The 19,298-nt window shown below is 47.3% G+C and overlaps 2 protein-coding genes across 5 annotated transcripts in view; both read right to left on the bottom strand.

Annotated features, from left to right (window-relative positions):
* Positions 1-457, bottom strand: part of LOC138211187 (ETS-related transcription factor Elf-2-like) — a 13,334-nt gene extending 12,877 nt beyond the window's left edge. Inside the window, 1 exon segment of the mRNA XM_069170900.1 lies at positions 168-457. The gene's annotated coding sequence lies outside the window, so the exon portion shown is untranslated.
* A 2,451-nt stretch (positions 458-2,908) lies between these two features.
* On the bottom strand, positions 2,909-17,445 carry mgarpa (mitochondria localized glutamic acid rich protein a). Of its 4 annotated transcripts, XM_069170905.1 has the most exons (7): positions 16,850-17,434; positions 14,781-14,881; positions 14,600-14,705; positions 8,896-9,096; positions 5,835-6,436; positions 5,557-5,603; positions 2,909-4,187 (listed from the first exon to the last, which is right to left on the bottom strand). In XM_069170905.1, exons 1-6 carry the CDS (start codon positions 16,923-16,925, stop codon positions 5,568-5,570), a joined length of 1,122 nt encoding a protein of 373 aa, XP_069027006.1. In that variant the 5' UTR covers positions 16,926-17,434; the 3' UTR covers positions 2,909-4,187; positions 5,557-5,567. The 4 variants fall into 4 exon arrangements, with proteins under 4 accessions (XP_069027006.1, XP_069027005.1, XP_069027007.1 ...); XM_069170904.1 differs by lacking the exon at positions 5,557-5,603 and having other exon boundaries at positions 2,909-4,376; positions 16,850-17,445; XM_069170906.1 differs by lacking the exon at positions 5,557-5,603 and having other exon boundaries at positions 16,850-17,432.
* Positions 17,446-19,298: the final 1,853 nt, after the last annotated feature.

The following is a 19,298-nucleotide window of genomic DNA, read 5'->3' on the forward strand; positions in this document are numbered from 1 at the left end:
GGCTGGTTCAACCCGCTTTGACAGCGGAGATCTGAGACTCACCAGAACCTCTGAGACTCACCAGAACCTCTGAGACTCACCAGAACCTCTGAGACTCACCAGAACCTCTGAGACTCACCAGAACCTCTGAGACTCACCAGAACCTGAACAAACGTTCCTCTTCTTACCTTGTTTTGTTTCGTAACGAGAAGTAGCTCCACGGCTAGCGCTAGCGGGGCCCAGCGTTAGCTGCCGTTAGCCAGGTGGACAGGGCCAGAGGGCCGTCTCCGGGTCAGCAGGTGTTCCAGGTCCCGGAAACCTGTCCGCGGACACCGGTCGACGTCCCGCGTGTAAATATCCCGGGTGAAGGCGGACACGGGCCCGTCTGGTGCTCGGATCGTGTCCTGCTATCCTGTAGCTTTCCGGCGCGCCGCCTCTCCGCTGCAACCGAACGTAGACCGCCGTGACGTCACCGCGACAACGACGTCCGCGTTACGTCACGTTACGTCACCCCGTCACCGGAGCCGAACGCTGCCCAGACGGAGGCCGTGACACCGGACCTGAGGGAATAACACCGTTATGATATGACGTCATGAAGCATAATGACGTCAACCGACAGACAGAAGATGGAGTCACTTAAATCAGCCGTTTTAACCGCGTGCTGTAAAAGTTACTTCATTTCATCTCTGATGGAAACGTTCACGTTTTAAAGTGTCTGAAAACCAGGAAGCTGTGATCATCCTCCCTGTGGGACACCGGACCACAGAACCAGGGTTCTCTTCCCGCAACTTTAAAGTGGACCGGCCGGATCGGCGGGACAGTTTCGAACACAACGTCGACGAGAGTCGGCGTCAGCTTCATGAAGGAACCACAAGTAGCAGATCAGGTCCTCAGACACAGCAGGGGTCAGGGGTCAGGGGTCAGGACAGGGTCATTTGTAGACCCCAGAGTGGCCACAGGGGGCTCAGAGTCCCCACCGGACGGTACCGACCGGGCCGTCTGAGACCGGGTCACGAGTGTTTTTTTCTTAGTTCACATCCTTTAATTTCTGACACCCAGCTGTGGGAGAGCCCCGCCCCCTCGCTCAGCTCACTGAGCCACAGCAGCAGAGCTCAAGCACAGGTGAGGTTTGAGAAACCAGGTGTGAACAAGCACAGGTGAGGTTTGAGAAACCAGGTGTGAACAAGCACAGGTGAGGTTTGAGAAACCAGGTGTGAACAAGCACAGGTGAGGTTTGAGAAACCAGGTGTGAACAAGCACAGGACTCTGGAACTACTGAATCAAAGAAGCATCGCCAGTAAACTACAAAATAAAGCCTGCAGCTGTAACATCTGAGGAGGGGAGCCGCCCTCATTTCATTTCACTGAAGTGTTTCCTGCTTCCACAGCTTGTTCATAAAAACAGCTTATTGGTGTGATTGTGGGAAAACTAGCGTCTTCGTAGATTTGTCTGTGTTGTGACAGAAGAAGTTGTGCGCTGTTTTTAGTTTGGAGCTCTCAGGTGTGATGAAGAGGAGGAGGAGGAAGGAGATGTAGAGGCGGCGTCATCGTGCCGAGGCTTTTATTCACAACAGAACAAATGAGCCTCGTGACGTGTATCTGCAGCCTGTAGGTGGTGTTCATGTCCGTGATGCATCCGTATTCAAGAATGGAAGAGGAATGTTATTTATTATTTTATTATCCTCCTTACAGAAAAAGATTGCTATATGAAATTTAAAAAATAACAGCTGGCATCCTGATGCAGAAACATGAACGACCGCTGAGGTCCAAGAGTCCAAGAGTCCATCTGCATTCGTTTTATGTCAATACGTCACGATGTGATAAAACACTGAATGAAAAGTTAAATCAGTGGAAAAGGTTCCTGGATGTGCGTTCCCCCCCCCTGCAGGATGTTAAACCGGAGAACCCGGGTTCTCCCTGCAGGATGTTAAACCGGAGAACCCGGGTTCTCCCTGCAGGATGTTAAACCGGAGAACCCGGGTTCTCCCTGCAGGATGTTAAACCGGAGCATCTCGGCATGTCAGCAGCGTTCCTCAGTCTTCATGGTCATTGTTCGGTGGCGCTGAAGTGAAAAACCCAACATGAAGTCGTCCTCAGCGGCTCCGTCGGCTCCGACTGCGTCTCCGGAGGATTCGAGGCAGCAGGTCAGGTGAGGAAGCAGCTGCAGCGCTGCAACACGGCTGTCTGTCAGCATTAGAGCCTGTTACCAGCTAATGTTAGCCTAGCCACCACAGCCAGTCTGACCAATCAATCACAGAACTTAGTCAAGAAGATTTATGAGTTATGAGGGAGGAACATTTAGGAGGTCAGACCGGAGGGTGGAGGTGACAGGAGGGTGGAGGTCAGAATGGAGGGTGGTCAGACCGAAGGGTGAAGGTCAGACCGAAGGGTGAAGGTCAGACAGACCGGAGGGTGGAGGTCAGACAGACCGGAGGGTGGAGGTCAGACCGGATGGTGGAGGTCAGAACGGAGGGTGGATGTCAGTCAGACCGGAGGGTGGATGTCAGACAGGAGGATGGAGGTCAGACAGGAGGGTGGAGGTCAGACAGACAGGAGGGTTGAGGTCAGTCAGATCAGAGGGTGGAGGTCAGTCAGATCAGAGGATGGAGGTCAGACCGGATGGTGGAGGTCAGACCGGATGGTGGAGGTCAGAACGGAGGGTGGATGTCAGTCAGACCGGAGGGTGGATGTCAGTCAGACAGGAGGGTGGAGGTGACAGGAGGGTGGAGGTCAGAATGAAGGGTGGAGGTCAGACAGGAGAGTTGAGGTTAGAATGGAGGGTGGAGGTCAGAATGGAGGGTGGAGGTCAGACAGGAGAGTTGAGGTCAGAATGGAGGGTGGAGGTCAGACAGGAGGGTGGAGGTCAGACAGGAGGATGGAGCAGGTCTCTCTCTACCTCATTAGATTAAAGGACATTGCAGCACACAGAACAGTTTGAATCCCTTTTTATTTTTTTTATTTTTTGGGGGAAAACAAGAAAAACGGTGTCACAGTTTCTGTCCTTTGTTAAATCAAAGGCCTCCGATCACTTCCTGAAACCGACGTTGTGCAGACCTGAAGGTTTCCTGTTTGATCAGACATGGAGGAGGAGCTGTCCAATCATTTCACCTTAACTTCAGACATACCGCAACACTTCCCAAACACCAACATCACGTCTGTAAACCGTAACGTTCACCGCCAACGACACGAACACATCAACAGGACAGAAGAGGTTGGTTTATAGAAACAGGATCTCTACGTCGTGTGGATCTACACCACTTCTCAACTTCTATGGATTGTGCACAACAGATAGCATCTTGGTATCAGGAAGGCGTCCCTAATATTTAGTACATTCACCATATTTTCATTAGATTCTCTACAAAGAGGAAAGAAAGTAACCTGAAAAGATAAATCAGAGAGAAGTGAAGTCCAACGCCAGCAGAGACGCTTCATTAGAAGACAGCTACTGAGATTTGGTTTCATGGGAGGAGGTTTAGAGTCACAGCTTCAGGTGGCGAAGAAGAGGAGGAGAAGAGGAGAAGAAGGAGAGAAGAAGAGGTGAAGAGGAGGAGAAGAAGAGGTCTGAAGTGGTTCATTCAGAGGAAGGTGGAGGAAGTTGGAAGAAGTTGGATGAAGGTGGAGGAAGGCGGATGAAGGTGGAGGAAGGCGGAGGAAGGCGGATTAAGGTGGAGGAAGGTGGATTAGGGCGGAGGAAGGTGGATTAAGGCGGAGGAAGGTGGATTAAGGCGGAGGAAGGTGGATTAGGGCGGAGGAAGGTGGATTAGGGCGGAGGAAGGTGGATTAAGGCGGAGGAAGGTGGATTAGGGCGGAGGAAGGTGGATTAAGGCGGAGGAAGGTGGATTAAGGCGGAGGAAGGTGGATTAAGGTGGATGAAGGTGGAGGTAGTGAGGAGGCTACGTGGACTCTGAGTGAGCGGCTCACCTGAACACCAGCAGAAGAACCTGAGGAGACGTAACACTGGAGTGGTGGTGGTAACATGGAGGTACTGGAGGCAGTGAAGTGTAACAGGGCTGAAGGGCTCAGTTCACAGGAAGTGTCTTTGAGGAAAGATGGCCGACAGGCTGGGCTCACCTGGAACCAGGTGACGTGTCGCGGTAACGGGCTGCATGAAGGCGGCTCCATTAAGAAGGCGTTGAACACTTTGATTATACTTATACAGTCTGGGGGGGGGCACATCCTCTTCTTCTACAGGACAGGAAGTCATCATTACTGTGACGGAGGGAAACAACATGAAGGTCAGCCGTGCTGCACACCGTCTGAACACATCACAGTTCAGAGGGTTCCTGAATGCAGCACGATCAATACCTCCGTCAGGAAGAGTTCAGACTTATTGATCCACATCAACATTAACGTGACCTCTGGTACCAGAACATCTGTGATGTCACCGCGGACCTGAAACTGGAGCAGAGAAACAGCAGATTGTACAGACGAGTGTTCCTGAGCTCAGGCGATGATTTCCACAAGTTGTTTTTACAGCAGAGAGTCGTTTCAAATCCAAACAGGAAGCACCAAACCCAGACTGATCGTAAGACTAGGAACCACAACAGAACCTCAGAAGGTCCCAGCAGAACTCAGTGTTGACAGTCTGACTGTGGGGGACGAATTCACAGTGACACAAAGGAAACCCGCCGACCCTGCAGTCCAGTATCCAAACTACCAGACTATTTAGTACGCAAAAAAGATTTAGTACGTCCCAGTACGTAGTATGATAAATGTAGGAGGCCAAAAGTACCAGGATGTTCTACTACAGCTGCAGTCTGCAGGTCAGCATGCTACTCTGGCTGTTCTGACCCACAATCCTCTGCTGCTGACGTCGACTGAGCCGCGGAGACAGCTGGTGGCGCTGAGGCTCCGCCCACAAAAGGAAGAGGAAGAAGAAGCATTAAAAGGAAGCGTACTCGTTCCAAACGGCTTCCTTTTTCTTTTTACTTCAAATATCGCTACGGATCGCATGGATATGACCAAGAAGGTCAAAGGTCAAGGCTCATTTTCATGATGCAGTAGTAGTTCCCAGTTGTACACTGGGAACTAAGAACTCAACTCAGAACATGTCGCCAGCTCATCACTTCATCGCCTCAGACTTTCTGAAGCATTTCAAGGGTCTCTGTTAACCGTTTACAGTTTCACCCCAAATCTGATGTTTCTTTGGGTCCTCAGCTGGCACTGCTTTAAAAACAGTCCTGATTCTGTGGTGGAAATTACCGCATGGGCTCAGGAACACTCGGCTGATTTTCTGTTTCCCAAACATTTGACCCAAAATATGCTGTTTCTCTGCTCCAGTTTCAGGTTTCCACGGTGACATCACAGATGTTCTCGTACCAGCGGTCACGTTTACGTGAGGAACTCAGTAACGATGTTGCTCAAGAGACGACTCTGAATACTTCCTCATGACGGCCGTTGCTTCCTGCTGCTCCGTGTTCATCACCGTGCTGTGTTCAGGAACACTCTGAACTCAACCCTCATACAATATTTTTCTACATTTCTAGCATATATTTGAACCTAAAGTTCAGGTATGTTCAGTTTGAATCACGACTACATCATGTCCACAGCCGGCTCAAAGTAATGAAAGGCTCAGTACCTTTGTTGAAACTACTGCATTTGCATCCTAAGAAGACGTCGCCTACCCTGAGAGTTTAAAAAGTCATGTTAGAAGGATTCGTTCTGCAGCCCACACTGATTCAAAGAGGAGCAAACATTTCATGACATGTCTGTCTACTATTGAAGCATCCAGATAATAAAACTTGTTCTCTTCAATAGTTTCTGAAGTTACTGGAAATATGAGAATCATGTTTGTGTCCATCTACATGAAGTCTTTAATCAACCTCAGAGTTCAGTCAGAAAAACATCATGTGGTACCTCTGAAGCAGCGTCGTCATCCTCTGGAGCTGGGATGATTCTTCCGGTCATGTGCCCGACACCCAGCACCTTGGGCCTCTTGTCTTCTTTAGGCGTTCCTTCCAGAACAACAACAATGTACTCTCTCTTGGGTTCAACCTTCTGGATGTCCACCAGGGTGGCAACGGCTTCTTCCACAACTGTGGTGGTGACTGGTTCTTCAGCTGAAGCTGTGGTAGCATCAGGTTCTACTGGTACCAAGGCTTCCTCAACTACCGGGGCCTCCTCCTCAACCACCGGGGCCTCCTCCTCAACCACCGGGGCCTCCTCCTCAACCACCGGGGCCTCCTCCTCAACCACCGGGGCCTCCTCCTCAACCACCGGGGCCTCCTCCTCAACCACCGGGGCCTCCTCCTCAACTACCGGGGCCTCCTCTTCAACCGCTGGTGCAGGGGCCTCCTCCTCAACAGCTGGTGCAGGGGCCTCCTCCTCAACAGCTGGTGTAGTTTCTTCACCAGGCTTTGCCTCCGTGGGAGCCGCCGGCTCCTCGTGTTTGACGACGTCAACTTCAGCTGTCTTTGGTGCTGTCTTTGGTCCCTCTAGAGTAGAGGCAGCAGCCAGCACTGCAACACAAAATCCAGCCATCCAAATGTCACTGAAGCTCATGGTACATGTTCCCACATTTAGCTGACAGGTCGGAGTGTTAGACAGGGAAGTTGGTGAAACTCCAGATGTGAAAGAGGAGTTAACGTTAATCTATGTGGTGGATTGTGAGTACTTCCATGTAAATACAGGATAAATGACCAAAGACGTTCTCCAGACAAAAGGACAAGAGGACACCTGTTAATAGTATGAATCAATGTAAGGACCATCTAGAGCTGGTAAAGAAGATTTCTCATTTGATAAGATGTTCCTACTAAAGATGGCCAACCCAGAAACTGAATTTACCAAGTAGGAGAACGATCAGATGACTGGTGGAAAAAATGTGCAACTGCCCATATAGACCTATAAAAACCTAAAAATAGGTGATTTTAGAATCATACATAGTGATATCAGGCTCCGTGGGCAAAAAGACAGGAAACAGAAAGTGGTGAGAAGGAGAGCAGAAGTTGACAGAAGACTGAGATACATCTGACGTGAGATGGCAGAACGAATACTGTGTGTTCTGGGTAGAGGATGAAATATGATGACGTAACGGGAGCTATAATTTAAACTGGCTACGTATGACATCATCAAACGCCCCGGCAGAAATTACAGGAAGATCAACCGAGATAAATTAAAGACGGCAGTAAACCTTTCCAGTGTGACAAAAGCTTTATTGTACGTCTCGACGAATTAAATAGTAAATTGTTCACAGTGCTCATTAGCCAGTTATAAGCAAAGTAGGGAAGGGAGGGGGGGGGTAACTGTCCATTATCCTGCTCAATCTGAGCTTGGTTCTCACAGTGATCACATTTATTTCACCCATAACTGAAAATGAGCGTCACATAAAGAGCTCACTGCCACTTTGGAAAAGTACCAGCATCATCTCAGGAGGAACCACAGCGCTGCTCAACTCACTCCAATAAATACAAGAACAAATGTACATGTTAGGACGACAGAAGAGGACGCTGGACCTGAGGAAACCAGGACCCCGGGGAGAACCAGGACCCCGGGGAGAACCAGGACCCCGAGGAGAACCAGGACCCCGAGGAGAACCAGGACCCAGAGGAGTAGCAGCTAGCCTCGAGTGGTTGTACAGACTGAACGTGGCTGGTTTACTGTTCCCAGAGCTGTGAGGAAGGAAAGGCCTGCTGCCAGAGTGGAGGTGGTGTGTGTGTGTGTGTGTGTGTGTGTGTGACTGTGTGTGTGTGTGTGTGTGTGTGTGTGTGACTGTGTGTGTGTGTGTGTGTGTGTGTGTGTGACTGTGTGTGTGTGTGTGTGTGACTGTGTGTGTGTGTGACTGTGTGTGTGTGTGTGTGTGGTGTGTGTGTGACTGTGTGTGTGTGTGAGAGTGAGTGAGTGAGTGTGTGTGTGTGTGTGGTGTGAGTGTGTGTGTGTGTGTGTGTGCGTGCGTGTTTCTGTGCGTGTGTGTGTGAGTGTTTCTGTGTTTGTGTGTGTGAGTGTGTGTGTGTGAGTGTGTGTGTGTGCGTGTGTTTCTGCGTGTGTGTGCGTGTGTTTCTGTGTTTGTGTGTGTGAGTGTTTCTGTGTTTGTGTGTGTGAGTGTGTGTGTGTGAGTGTGTTTCTGCGTGTGTGTGCGTGTGTTTCTGTGTGTGTGTGTGTTTCTGCGTGTGTGTTTCTGTGTTTGTGTGTGTGAGTGTTTTTGTGTGTGTGAGTGTGTGTGTGTGTGTGTGTGTGTGTGTGTGACTGTGTGTGTGTGTGTGTGACTGTGTGTGTGTGTGACTGTGTGTGTGTGTGTGTGTGGTGTGTGTGTGACTGTGTGTGTGTGTGAGAGTGAGTGAGTGAGTGTGTGTGTGTGTGTGGTGTGAGTGTGTGTGTGTGTGTGTGTGTGTGTGCGTGCGTGTTTCTGTGCGTGTGTTTCTGTGCGTGTGTGTGTGAGTGTTTCTGTGTTTGTGTGTGTGAGTGTGTGTGTGTGAGTGTGTGTGTGTGCGTGTGTTTCTGCGTGTGTGTGTGAGTGTTTCTGTGTTTGTGTGTGTGAGTGTTTCTGTGTTTGTGTGTGTGAGTGTGTGTGTGTGAGTGTGTGTGTGTGCGTGTGTTTCTGCGTGTGTGTGCGTGTGTTTCTGCGTGTGTGTGTGTGTGTTTCTGCGTGTGTGTTTCTGTGTTTGTGTGTGTGAGTGTTTTTGTGTGTGTGAGTGTGTGTGTGTGTGCGTGTGTTTCTGCGTGTGTGTGCGTGTGTTTCTGTGTGTGTGTGTGTGTGTGTGCGTGCGTGTGTGTGCGAGTGTGTTTCTGTGTGTGTGTTTGTGTGCGTGTGTGCGTGCGTGTGTGTTTCTGCGTGTGTGTTTCTGTGTTTGTGTGTGTGAGTGTTTCTGTGTTTGTGTGTGTGTGTGTGTGTGTGCGTGTGTGTGTGTGTCTCCCTGGAGTGAGTGTGTGGAGCCTCAGGCCTCAGAAGCAGCTACCTCCTCCTCAGATGAAGAAGTCGTACCATTGCTTTCGGGCTCCTCGGCAGCCTCCTCCACAGCTTCAGCCACATGGACCACTTCCTCTGCAACCATCTCCACTTCCTGCGAGGCCTCTGCGACCGCCTCGGCGACCACTTCCACTACGATCTCCGCCTCTCCGAGCTCCGCCTCTCCGCCGGCCTCCTCAGCCTCCTCAGCTGGTGCCCCCTCCTCCTCCTCTCCACCTGAAACACAAGAGGAAAGATGAATATTAGCAGAAGAGCTCAGATGGAGGTTTGAGTGTTTGTATTCTACAGACACGTGCAGGTTGAAAGGCTCCATGAGACATCTAACAATCTAATATTCAAAAAGCAGCAACTAAGAAGATGATGATGAAATCATCGGAAGCTGCATTTCCATCCAACATCCTTCAAACAACGAAGCAAAGACAAACTCTGGGAACTCATTGTGAATCTGATGTCAGCAACACGTCTCTATAAGTTGTTCCAGGATCATGTTCACCACTGAGCTGCATCAACTCTTCTTTTAACAACACTTTGGAAACATTGGGGAACTGAGGAGACCAGTTTCTGGAGTTGTGAAAGTGAAATGTGGTCCCATTCTTGCCTGATAGAGGATTCCAGCTGCTCAACAGTTCAGGGTCTCCTTTGTTGTATTGTTCATGTCCTGATGCTCCAGATGTTTTCAATGATTGACAGGTCTGGACTGCAAAAATCTCAGATTGTGATCCATCAGACCTCAGGACAGTTGTCCACTTCACCTCAGTCCATCTTCAATGATCTCGGTCCAGAGAAGGCGGCGGTGTTTCTGGATCATGTTTCTATCTGGTTTCTTCTTTGGAGAGTTTTAATTTTAATCACAGACGTGACAGGATCAAGAGGTGATAGAGATGTGTTGCTGCCGTCAAATTCAAAAAGAGCAGTTAACTTTATAAAATAATAAAATCTCTGTTTCAACATTTCATATGCTGTCTTTGGTCTATTTTCTAGTAAATATGAGTTTAAATGAGTTATAAACCATTGTGGTTTGTTTTTATTTGCAGACAGATTTAAAGACGGGTACATCTGTCGGGGATTTGTTGAACTTCGTGTCCATAACTATCTGGACTTGATGAATGATGACTCGGGGGTTGATAGTCATACGACGTTATTTCTAACAGTCTCACTCAGAAGGACGTTGGATGGAAACTAAGAGCTGATGTTTGTTGCGGTGGTCCTGCTGGACACCTGAAGAACTCCGAGGACACATTCACCAAACAAACGGCATGCAAACTCAAAGACGGGGAGGACGAGTGAGACGGGGGGGACGGATCTGGGTTCTTACCATCCAATTAAGAAGTTATGAGTTATCTGGAAGTCTGAGAGGGAGACGGACTCTGACAGTAGGTGGTGCATCTTTAATCTTTAACCGAGTAACTCCACATTTCACCAACAACAACAACAACAACAACAAGGACACAGCAGTGCAGGCTGACGGTGTCCATCGAGCTGACTGTTAAAGTCAAACAACCGGCTCCAGTTTAGCGGTGAGATCCGGACAGTCCTGTGAAGTCCACTCATCCTCTTCATGGAGTTACATGTTAACATTTATCAGTATCCTTCAGAGGAGTGTCCGCAGGTTTGAGGAGAGGAGGAGGAGAGGAGGAGGGGGAGAGGTGGTGAAGGAGGAGAAGGAGGAGGAGTGCGTTTCCTGTTCACCTCCAAAGAGTCCCGTTCTAGGACGAATATCCATGTGGCCACAGAGGACCTTATGTTTAGCATTACACTGAAAGAGTAAAGACACAGAGAGTTAGAGAGGAAGAACACACGGTGGGTTCAAAGAGCTGCAGACACATCACACAGCAACGGCACCGTTAGCACAGAGGCTAGCTGGCCGTTAGCATGGGGGGGGCAGAGTGACATCACAGGAGGGGGTGGCTGATCAGATCTGATCTGATCTGATCTGATCTGATCTGATCAGATCTGATCAGATCAGATCTGATCTGATCTGATCTGGTCCAATCAGGACAGGGGAGACGGATTTCTGCTCATCAACCCTCTGAACTCTGAATGAGCTGCCGGCCGGTTTGAAAATGTAACAACTGAAATCAATGTTGTCATTTTACTTGAACTGATCATGTGAACTGTGAGCGGAGATATTTGATGGAAATCCTGTTATTGTACAACAAAAATAACGATGATTTTTAAATGATATCAACTGATATTTAATTAAAAATAGACCAAAGACAACATATCAAATGTTGAATCAAAGATATTTTATTGTTTCATGAAAAATATTTGCTTATTTTGAATTTGATGGCAGCAACACGTTTCTAAAAAGTAGTGACAATGTTTTAAATGTCAATAAAACATGATCTCAGGCCAGATTATTCTTAGATTGTTGAACTAGTCTTTCACAGTGGTGAACCTCTCCCCATCTTCACTGCTGAGAGACTCTGCCTCTCTGAAATCATCTTTTATACCCAATCATGTTACTGATCTGTTGCCATGGTAACATGATTAGTTGTTAGATGCTCCACCAGGTGGTTTGTTTTTATTTTATTTTTTTATTCTTTTCACAACTTTTCCATCTTTTGTTGATCGAGTCACAACATTATCGAGACGTGTTGCTGCCATCAAGTTCAAAATGAGCAGATATTTGTATAAAACAATCACATTTCTCAGTTTTGAGTTGTTTGAACTTTTTTATAAAAAATAGGATTTCATTTTACTTTTATTTCACTACTTTTTTGGATCCAGATGGTGTGAAAGTCTGGAAGTCACTCTGCACACAGACATGTTGGGCTTCTCCCTACTTGCAGCCCCGATGCTGCCGTTTCCATGGAGACCCGCTGCTGCAGGGATCATAGAGCTATCAGGGAGGAAGAGTTGGACCCGGACTGCTCGGTTCAGAGGGTCGATGAGCATCAGAGGACCGTCGGTCACTTGGACGGTCTGATGGAGGACAGACCGATCACAGCTGCATGCTGGGACATTAACCTCAGCAGCGAGCAGCAGCCAAGGCTTCATCTTATCCTCCCCCTCCTCAGCTCTTCCTCAAACCCCCCATCCTCACACCTGGATGTAAGCCAGCGTGAGGCTGACAGTGTGCGTTGCTTAATTCCTTCCCCTTCTGTCCTCGTTTCCTTTTTAGTTTTAACCTGTACTGCTAGAGTGATAAAACCCGAGAGCTCCGGGTCGTTAACACCTGGAGCCCCGACTACCTGTACAGGTGTACTGAGACAGGCTGTCTTCACTTCCTTTGTCTGTTTGATGATTTACGTTGCAGAAAGTCGACCCGAGTCACACCTGTTCTAAGAGTTCTCCTGGAGCTGATCGGCCCATCAGGACGTGTTTGAACCCAGCGTTGAAGAGTCTTCAGAGTTTAATGAGTGAAACATGTGACGGCACAACTCACCTTCCTCATCGTCCTTACCTGCAAACACAGAGACCAGAGTCTCCATCACTGCACTCTGACTCAACATTACACTGGAGGCTGTTTTAACCTCATTATTGATACGACAGTGATGACATCACTGAACTTCATACAAGTTACCATCTAAATTCAACATGTCATCTAAATGTGTTCATATTGTGGAGCAATTCAATTTCTGAATATAAAACCTTTTGTTAGTGCGAACTGTTTCCATGGCAACACATGGGGTATGACTATGAAAACAATCAGTTGCGTCAGTACACTCTTTAGCTACTTGTTGGATGATTTCATGTTCAGCAGTAAGATTCATAGGTTAACCTGTTCGTGACAACTCAGAGATCTGATGTCAAGCAGGAAGTGACCATATTTGGACGAGCTGGGGGAGGAGCCAGAGGTGGATCTGACCGATCTGATTGGAAACCTGACGATACTACGTCCCGCCCACCGATAGCTGTAACCTGACTGCACCACAGGCCTGTCAATCAAACAGACACACCCCCAAAAACAGGTCTTCTTGAATCTTCTTTTCTAATGAATGAGGGATTATTTTCAGATGGACCTCCAGAAAACTAATAAGAAGGAGTGACTTTAACTAACAACACCGAGATAACTGATGGACACATTTTATTCACTTTGGATTTGATGAGAGAAGTTGAATGGGAGTCTATGGAGCCGGAGGCTTTTTGGAGCCGACCTCTAGTGGCACTCGCTGGTATTGCAGCTGAAGACACTTCTGGATCAGAACCATTTTACAGACCTGAAGCTACGAACTCTTTTAGAAACAGTCTGTGGTTTTATATCCAGTCTGTGTTTTATATCCAGTCTGTAGTTTTATATCCAGTCTGTATTTTATATCCAGTCTGTAGTTATATATCCAGTCTGTAGTTATATATCCAGTCTGTAGTTATATATCCAGTCTGTAGTTTTATATCCAGTCTGTAGTTTTATATCCAGTCTGTAGTTTTATATCCAGTCTGTGTTTTATATCCTGTTTTTGTTTTATATCCAGTATGTCTTTTATATCCAGTCTGTGTTTTATATCCAGTATGTCTTTTATATCCAGTCTGTGTTTTATATCCAGTCTGTATTTTATATCCAGTCTGTAGTTATATATCCAGTCTGTAGTTATATATCCAGTCTGTAGTTATATATCCAGTCTGTAGTTTTATATCCAGTCTGTAGTTTTATATCCAGTCTGTGTTTTATATCCAGTCTGTTTTATATCCTGTTTTTGTTTTATATCCAGTATGTCTTTTATATCCAGTCTGTGTTTTATATCCAGTATGTCTTTTATATCCAGTCTGTGTTTTATATCCAGTCTGTAGTTTTATATCCAGTCTGTGTTTTATATCCAGTCTGTGTTTTATCTGTTTTATATCCAGTCTGTAGTTTTATATCCAGTCTATGTTTTATATCCAGTCTGTGTTTTATATCCAGTCTATGTTTTATATCCAGTCTGTGTTTTATATCCAGTCTATGTTTTATATCCAGTCTGTGTTTTATATCCAGTCTGTTTTATCTGTTTTATATCCAGTCTGTAGTTTTATATCCAGTCTGTGTTTTATATCCAGTCTATGTTTTATATCCAGTCTGTGTTTTATATCCAGTCTGTGTTTTATATCCAGTCTGTGTTTTATCTGTTTTATATCCAGTCTATGTTTTATATCCAGTGTGTGGTTTTATATCCAGTCTATGTTTTATATCCAGTCTGTGTTTTATATCCAGTCTATGTTTTATATCCAGTCTATGTTTTATATCCAGTGTGTGGTTTTATATCCAGTCTGTGTTTTATATCCAGTCTGTGTTTTATCTGTTTTATATCCAGTCTGTGTTTTATATCCAGTCTGTGTTTTATCTGTTTTATATCCAGTCTGTAGTTTTATCTGTTTTATATCCAGTCTGTAGTTTTATATCCAGTCTGTAGTTTTATATCCAGTCTGTGTTTTATATCCAGTCTGTGTTTTATATCCAGTCTGTGTTTTATCTGTTTTATATCCAGTCTGTAGTTTTATCTGTTTTATATCCAGTCTATGTTTTATATCCAGTCTATGTTTTATATCCAGTCTATGTTTTATATCCAGTGTGTGGTTTATCTGTTTTATATCCAGTCTGTAGTTTTATCTGTTTTATATCCAGTCTATGTTTTATATCCAGTGTGTGGTTTTAATAAACTGTCTGTAAGACCTGATGATGAACCAGCATCCCTCTGAAGACCTACTGACTTCATCACGTCTCCTCATTAATGGTCCGTTTAAGTCCAACAGAACTAAAGACACGATAACCTGCATTGACTGACAGGTGAGGAGGACTTACTCTTGGGGGGCCAGGGTTTGGGGGTCCACTCCGTCTTGGGTCTGGCCTTGATCTCTGCGATGCGGTCGTCGAAGCGGGCGCTGTCCGAGGACAACGTGCTATAGGCCTGCAGAGCGAAGGACAGTGTGAGACGGGCGGTCTGAGACGGACAGTCTGAGGGGGACGGTCTGTGTGGACTCACGTAGGACAGCGCTCCAACGAAGGCGCCGCCACACAGCACAGTGTACACGATGTTCTCTCCAGAGCCTCCTGGAATTGACGACATGGGCCGCCGCTGCACCGCTGGAAGAGGTCAAAGGTCACATGTTACAACCTTTTCAGACATGGGGACGGACGGACTGTATGCGTGTCCATGTGGACCGGGAGACGCCTTGAAATCTGATTGGATTTACAGAAGATTTAGAGGCCAAAAATACACCCGTCTGTTACCATGGAAATGTGTCGATCGCCCCGGGTTTATTCACACGGCAGCTCTGAAACGGACCCAGAACTCAACACCCGGCCGAAGAGATCCACGACTCGGTTCTGATCCCTTCATCAGCATCGCCACGGTTCTGTTGGACGGCTGACGGGTCTGACCTGGGCTCTCCCTCTCTGCTGACTCAGCACTTTGAAGGAGACAAACCCTGACTCAGCACTTCAGTCCCTCACAGAACCTGTATCAGAACCAGAGAAACAGGAAACAGGAAACCGGGAGCAGAGTCAACGCCTCAAGGACACTGTTAGAAACAGTCTGTCCCCGTCCACTGTTAGAAACAGTCTGTCCCCGTCCACTGTTAGAAACAGTCTGTCCCCGTCCAACCATCACCTCTGTTACACTGCTCATATTCTCAGGTTCTCATCCGACCCGGTCTCTGACCCGACGCCCTGCTGATGGATATTTATACCTGCTAATCGGATCACAGCTATAAGGTCGAGTGTGTGTGTGTGTGCATTTGTGTGTGTGTGTGTGTGTGTGTGTGTCTGTGTGTGTGTGTGCGTGTGTGTGTGTGTGTGTGTATGCGTGTGTGTGTGTATGCGTGTGTGTATGTGTGTATGCGTGTGCGTGTGTGTATGCGTGTGTGTATGCGTGTGTGTATGTGTGTATGCGTGTGTGTGCGTGTGTGTGTGTGTGAGTGTGTGTGTGCGTGTGTGTCTGTGTGTCTCTGTGTGTGTGTGTGTGTGTCTGTGTGTGTATGCGTGTGCGTGTGTGTGTATGCGTGTGTGTGTGTGTGTATATGTGTGTGTATGCGTGTGTATGCGTGTGTATGTGTGTGTATATGTGTGTGTATGTGTGTGTATGCGTGTGTGTGTGTATGTGTGTGTGTGTGTGTGTGCGTATGTATGTATGTGTATGTGTGTATGTGTGTGTGTGTGTGTGTGTGTGTGTGTGTGTGTGTGTGTATGCGTGTGTGTGTGTATGTGTGTGTGTGTGTATGCGTGTGTGTGTGTGTGTGCGTATGTATGTATGTGTATGTGTGTGTGTGTGTGTGTGTGTGTGTGTGTGTGTGTGTGTGTGTGTGTGCATAGGTCAGGGAGGTCCAGGATTACATCAGGACAGCCTCCTCTGGTTAACTGGGACTACTGGAGCTCACACACAGCTAGTGAGTCCACTTCCTGTCCAGAACCTCCGCTGATGTTTGGACCACTGACCAGACTGGCTCGGAGGTTCTGACGGTGATAATGTGGCCGGTGACCGGCCGGTCACGAACACCGTTACTCGTCGCCGTTACGTCATGGAGTGACGCTGCAGCCACCGACCACCCGCGGCGCAGCTGCAGACGTATGGAGCGCGCGCCTGTGCTCTCTTTACATTTAACCACCTTCACACGCGCGCACCACGTGACTGACGGAGGCGACCACGTTTCCAGGCAGCAGCCTCATGAAGGTCACGGACATGCGCAGAGACACGTTGACATAAAGTCACGGTTCAAACCGGCGGGTCACGAAGGGCCGCGCACCGAGCCGCCGGTCGGTGTCTCCCGGTGTAAACCGAACCTCAGCAGGTCTGAGGAGACCGGAGGTCCGTCTGATGGTTCAGTAACGGAACTGTTGCTCCTCTGGTGGAACCCCCATCCCCCCCAACCCACCCACCAGGCTACCGGCCGGGATGACCTTCACATCCACCGGCAGCCATTACCGTCCGGCACCGGGATGCACCGGGAGAGCCGTGAGGACACCGTGTTCTCTTCCACCGTCTGCAGACCGACACACGGCGGAGGAGGAGAGGGGGTGGGGGGTTCATGTCCTGAGCCGGAGGAGGAGACTCACCGTCCCGGGGACACCTGTAGGCTGCTCTCCGAGCCAGAGGCCCGAACGTCTGCCAGGCTGCTCTGCAGGAAAACATCGCTGCTCTCCGGTCTTCGACTGCTGCGGTTCCGCGCGCTGGATGAATGCTGCTAGTCGGTGTAACGGGCAGGAGGCGGAGACAGACCTGTCCTCTGTTGCGCAATGCTGCGCTATGCAGCAGTATGAGGGGTGATTAATGCCACGGGACCCGTATGAGGGGTGATTAATGCCACGGGACCTGTATGAGGGGTGATTAATGCCACGGGACCTGTATGAGGGGTGATTAATGCCACGGGACCTGTATGAGGGGTGATTAATGCCACGGGACCTGTATGAGGGGTGATTAATGCCACGGGACCCGTATGAGGGGTGATTAATGCCACGGGACCCGTATGAGGGGTGATTAGGTGTTTTCAGACCTTTTTTTAGCTCCTCCCTCTGCCTGGGGAATCTCCCGTTACCATAGAAACTGTGGTGACGCAAACAGGAGCACAGACAACCTAACACAGTAAACAGGGAAACTACAGGTACCAACGAAGCCTTTTAAAACAGCAGAATAAAGTTTCACCTGTTGGACAAAATACTGAGAAATGTACTGACAACAGATGTGCAGGTTTATTAAGTCTGTTCACATCAGAGGAAATACAGCAGGACTTCGATTCAACCGAGACATTTTTTTAAAATCCGCTGCGTTGATGTGCTGCTGCAGCGCTGTGATGCTGTTTGAAGCACATTCTGGAATTTCCATAAAAAAGTGCAAATGTTTCACAGTAAAAGCCTTTTTATGGGGGGTTTCTTTCTTCTAAAAGACTGCAGGGCTTTTAGTTTGAAAAATACAGGAAGTGTAGAGTTTCTATTGACCTGTAATGTAAAACTGATAACGCCAATGACAGCGGATCATAACGAGGCTTCAGGTTGATCAGTTAATACAAGAGATGTAATTATGAGAAGTGTAATCTGCTCCATTTGTTTTTATTGACCCTCTTGAATAAAACACTTTGGATCTTCAAACAGATAAAACATGTTCATGAATTTCAACCGGATCAAGTGAACTGAAAACGATTTCCTCAATGAGAGAAATAAGAGGCGGAGCTTCGCTCCAGCAGCAGTGATGTCATGTCACAGTGATGTCACAGGTCCTGTTGGTGGAAACAGTGAAAGACCTCAGAACCGGTTTAGTTCTGGAGGAAAGTTCCTCTAAACAAAGACCTCAGAACCGGTTTAGTTCTGGAGGAAAGTTCCTCTAAACAAAGACCTCAGAACCGGTTTAATTCTGGAGGAAAGTTCCTCTAAACAAAGAACTGTGATTGGCCCTGGTGTGTACTTTTCTTAGGCTCCTCCCCTCTTACTTCTCAAACCAAGTTAAACAGGTGTTAGTCATTTGGAGAAATTATGTTTTATTTTTTATTAAACATGCAGTTTTGGAACATTTGAACAAAGACCAGATCAGTTAGCAAACAGACTCAAACCTGAAGTGTAGAAATGGGAGGGTAACTATTTGCCTGTCACACTTTCTCCAGTCACCTGACGACATACTTCACCAACTCCACCTGACGCTGCAGGTAAAAATAAACTGCAAGTTTCAAACAGCTTACATTGACAAAAAGAGAAGCTACATCATAACAGCAATGAGTTCTGGACATGTGGACCCGTCAGCGGGTCGGTGCCAACGCTGTCAGACGGTGTGAGGACAAATCAGGGAGGCTGTATTGACTCTGTTAAACTGCCTCCAGGACAAACTCAGAGCATAATGTCCTGTTTCTGTTCCTTCATGGATCACACTGGACTCACAAATATAAAACCTCATTGTGTTTCACTCACCTCTGCTTTACGTTCTGCTCACTCCTCGCCTCACTGCTGCTCCTCTCGGCCGTGGCACTGATCGCCCTCCATACAGCTGGGTGGCTGCAGACCTCCTTCACTGCAGGGGAAGGTCAAAGAATGCATGTGGACAAAATGCTGCTCTTTAACATTACATGAAGTTTAAAAATGGGATGTCATTCCTGAATGTAGCTGAGATCAGGAAAACATGATGTTCCTGCTGCAGAGCGACGAGCTGTTCGAGGAGACATGGAGGACTTATATATATATATGTACATATATATGTGTGTGTGTGTAAATATATATAGGCATATACACACACACACATATATATGTATATATACACACACACATATATATACACATATATATATATATTTACACATATATATACATGTATATATATATACACATACATATATACATGTACATGTATATATATACACACACACATATACACACATACACATATATACAGTGGGTACAGAAAGTATTCAGACCCCTTTAAATGTTTCACTCTTTGTTTCATTGCAGCCATTTGCTAAAATCAAAAAAGTTCATGTTATTTCTCATTAATGTACACTCAGCACCCCATGTTGACAGAAAAAAA

The sequence above is a fragment of the Embiotoca jacksoni genome, unplaced genomic scaffold (assembly GCF_022577435.1).
Source record: "Embiotoca jacksoni isolate LCO1_2020_lvr unplaced genomic scaffold, fEmbJac1.0.p SCAF_5, whole genome shotgun sequence".
In the NCBI taxonomy this organism is placed as follows: domain Eukaryota; kingdom Metazoa; phylum Chordata; class Actinopteri; family Embiotocidae; genus Embiotoca; species Embiotoca jacksoni.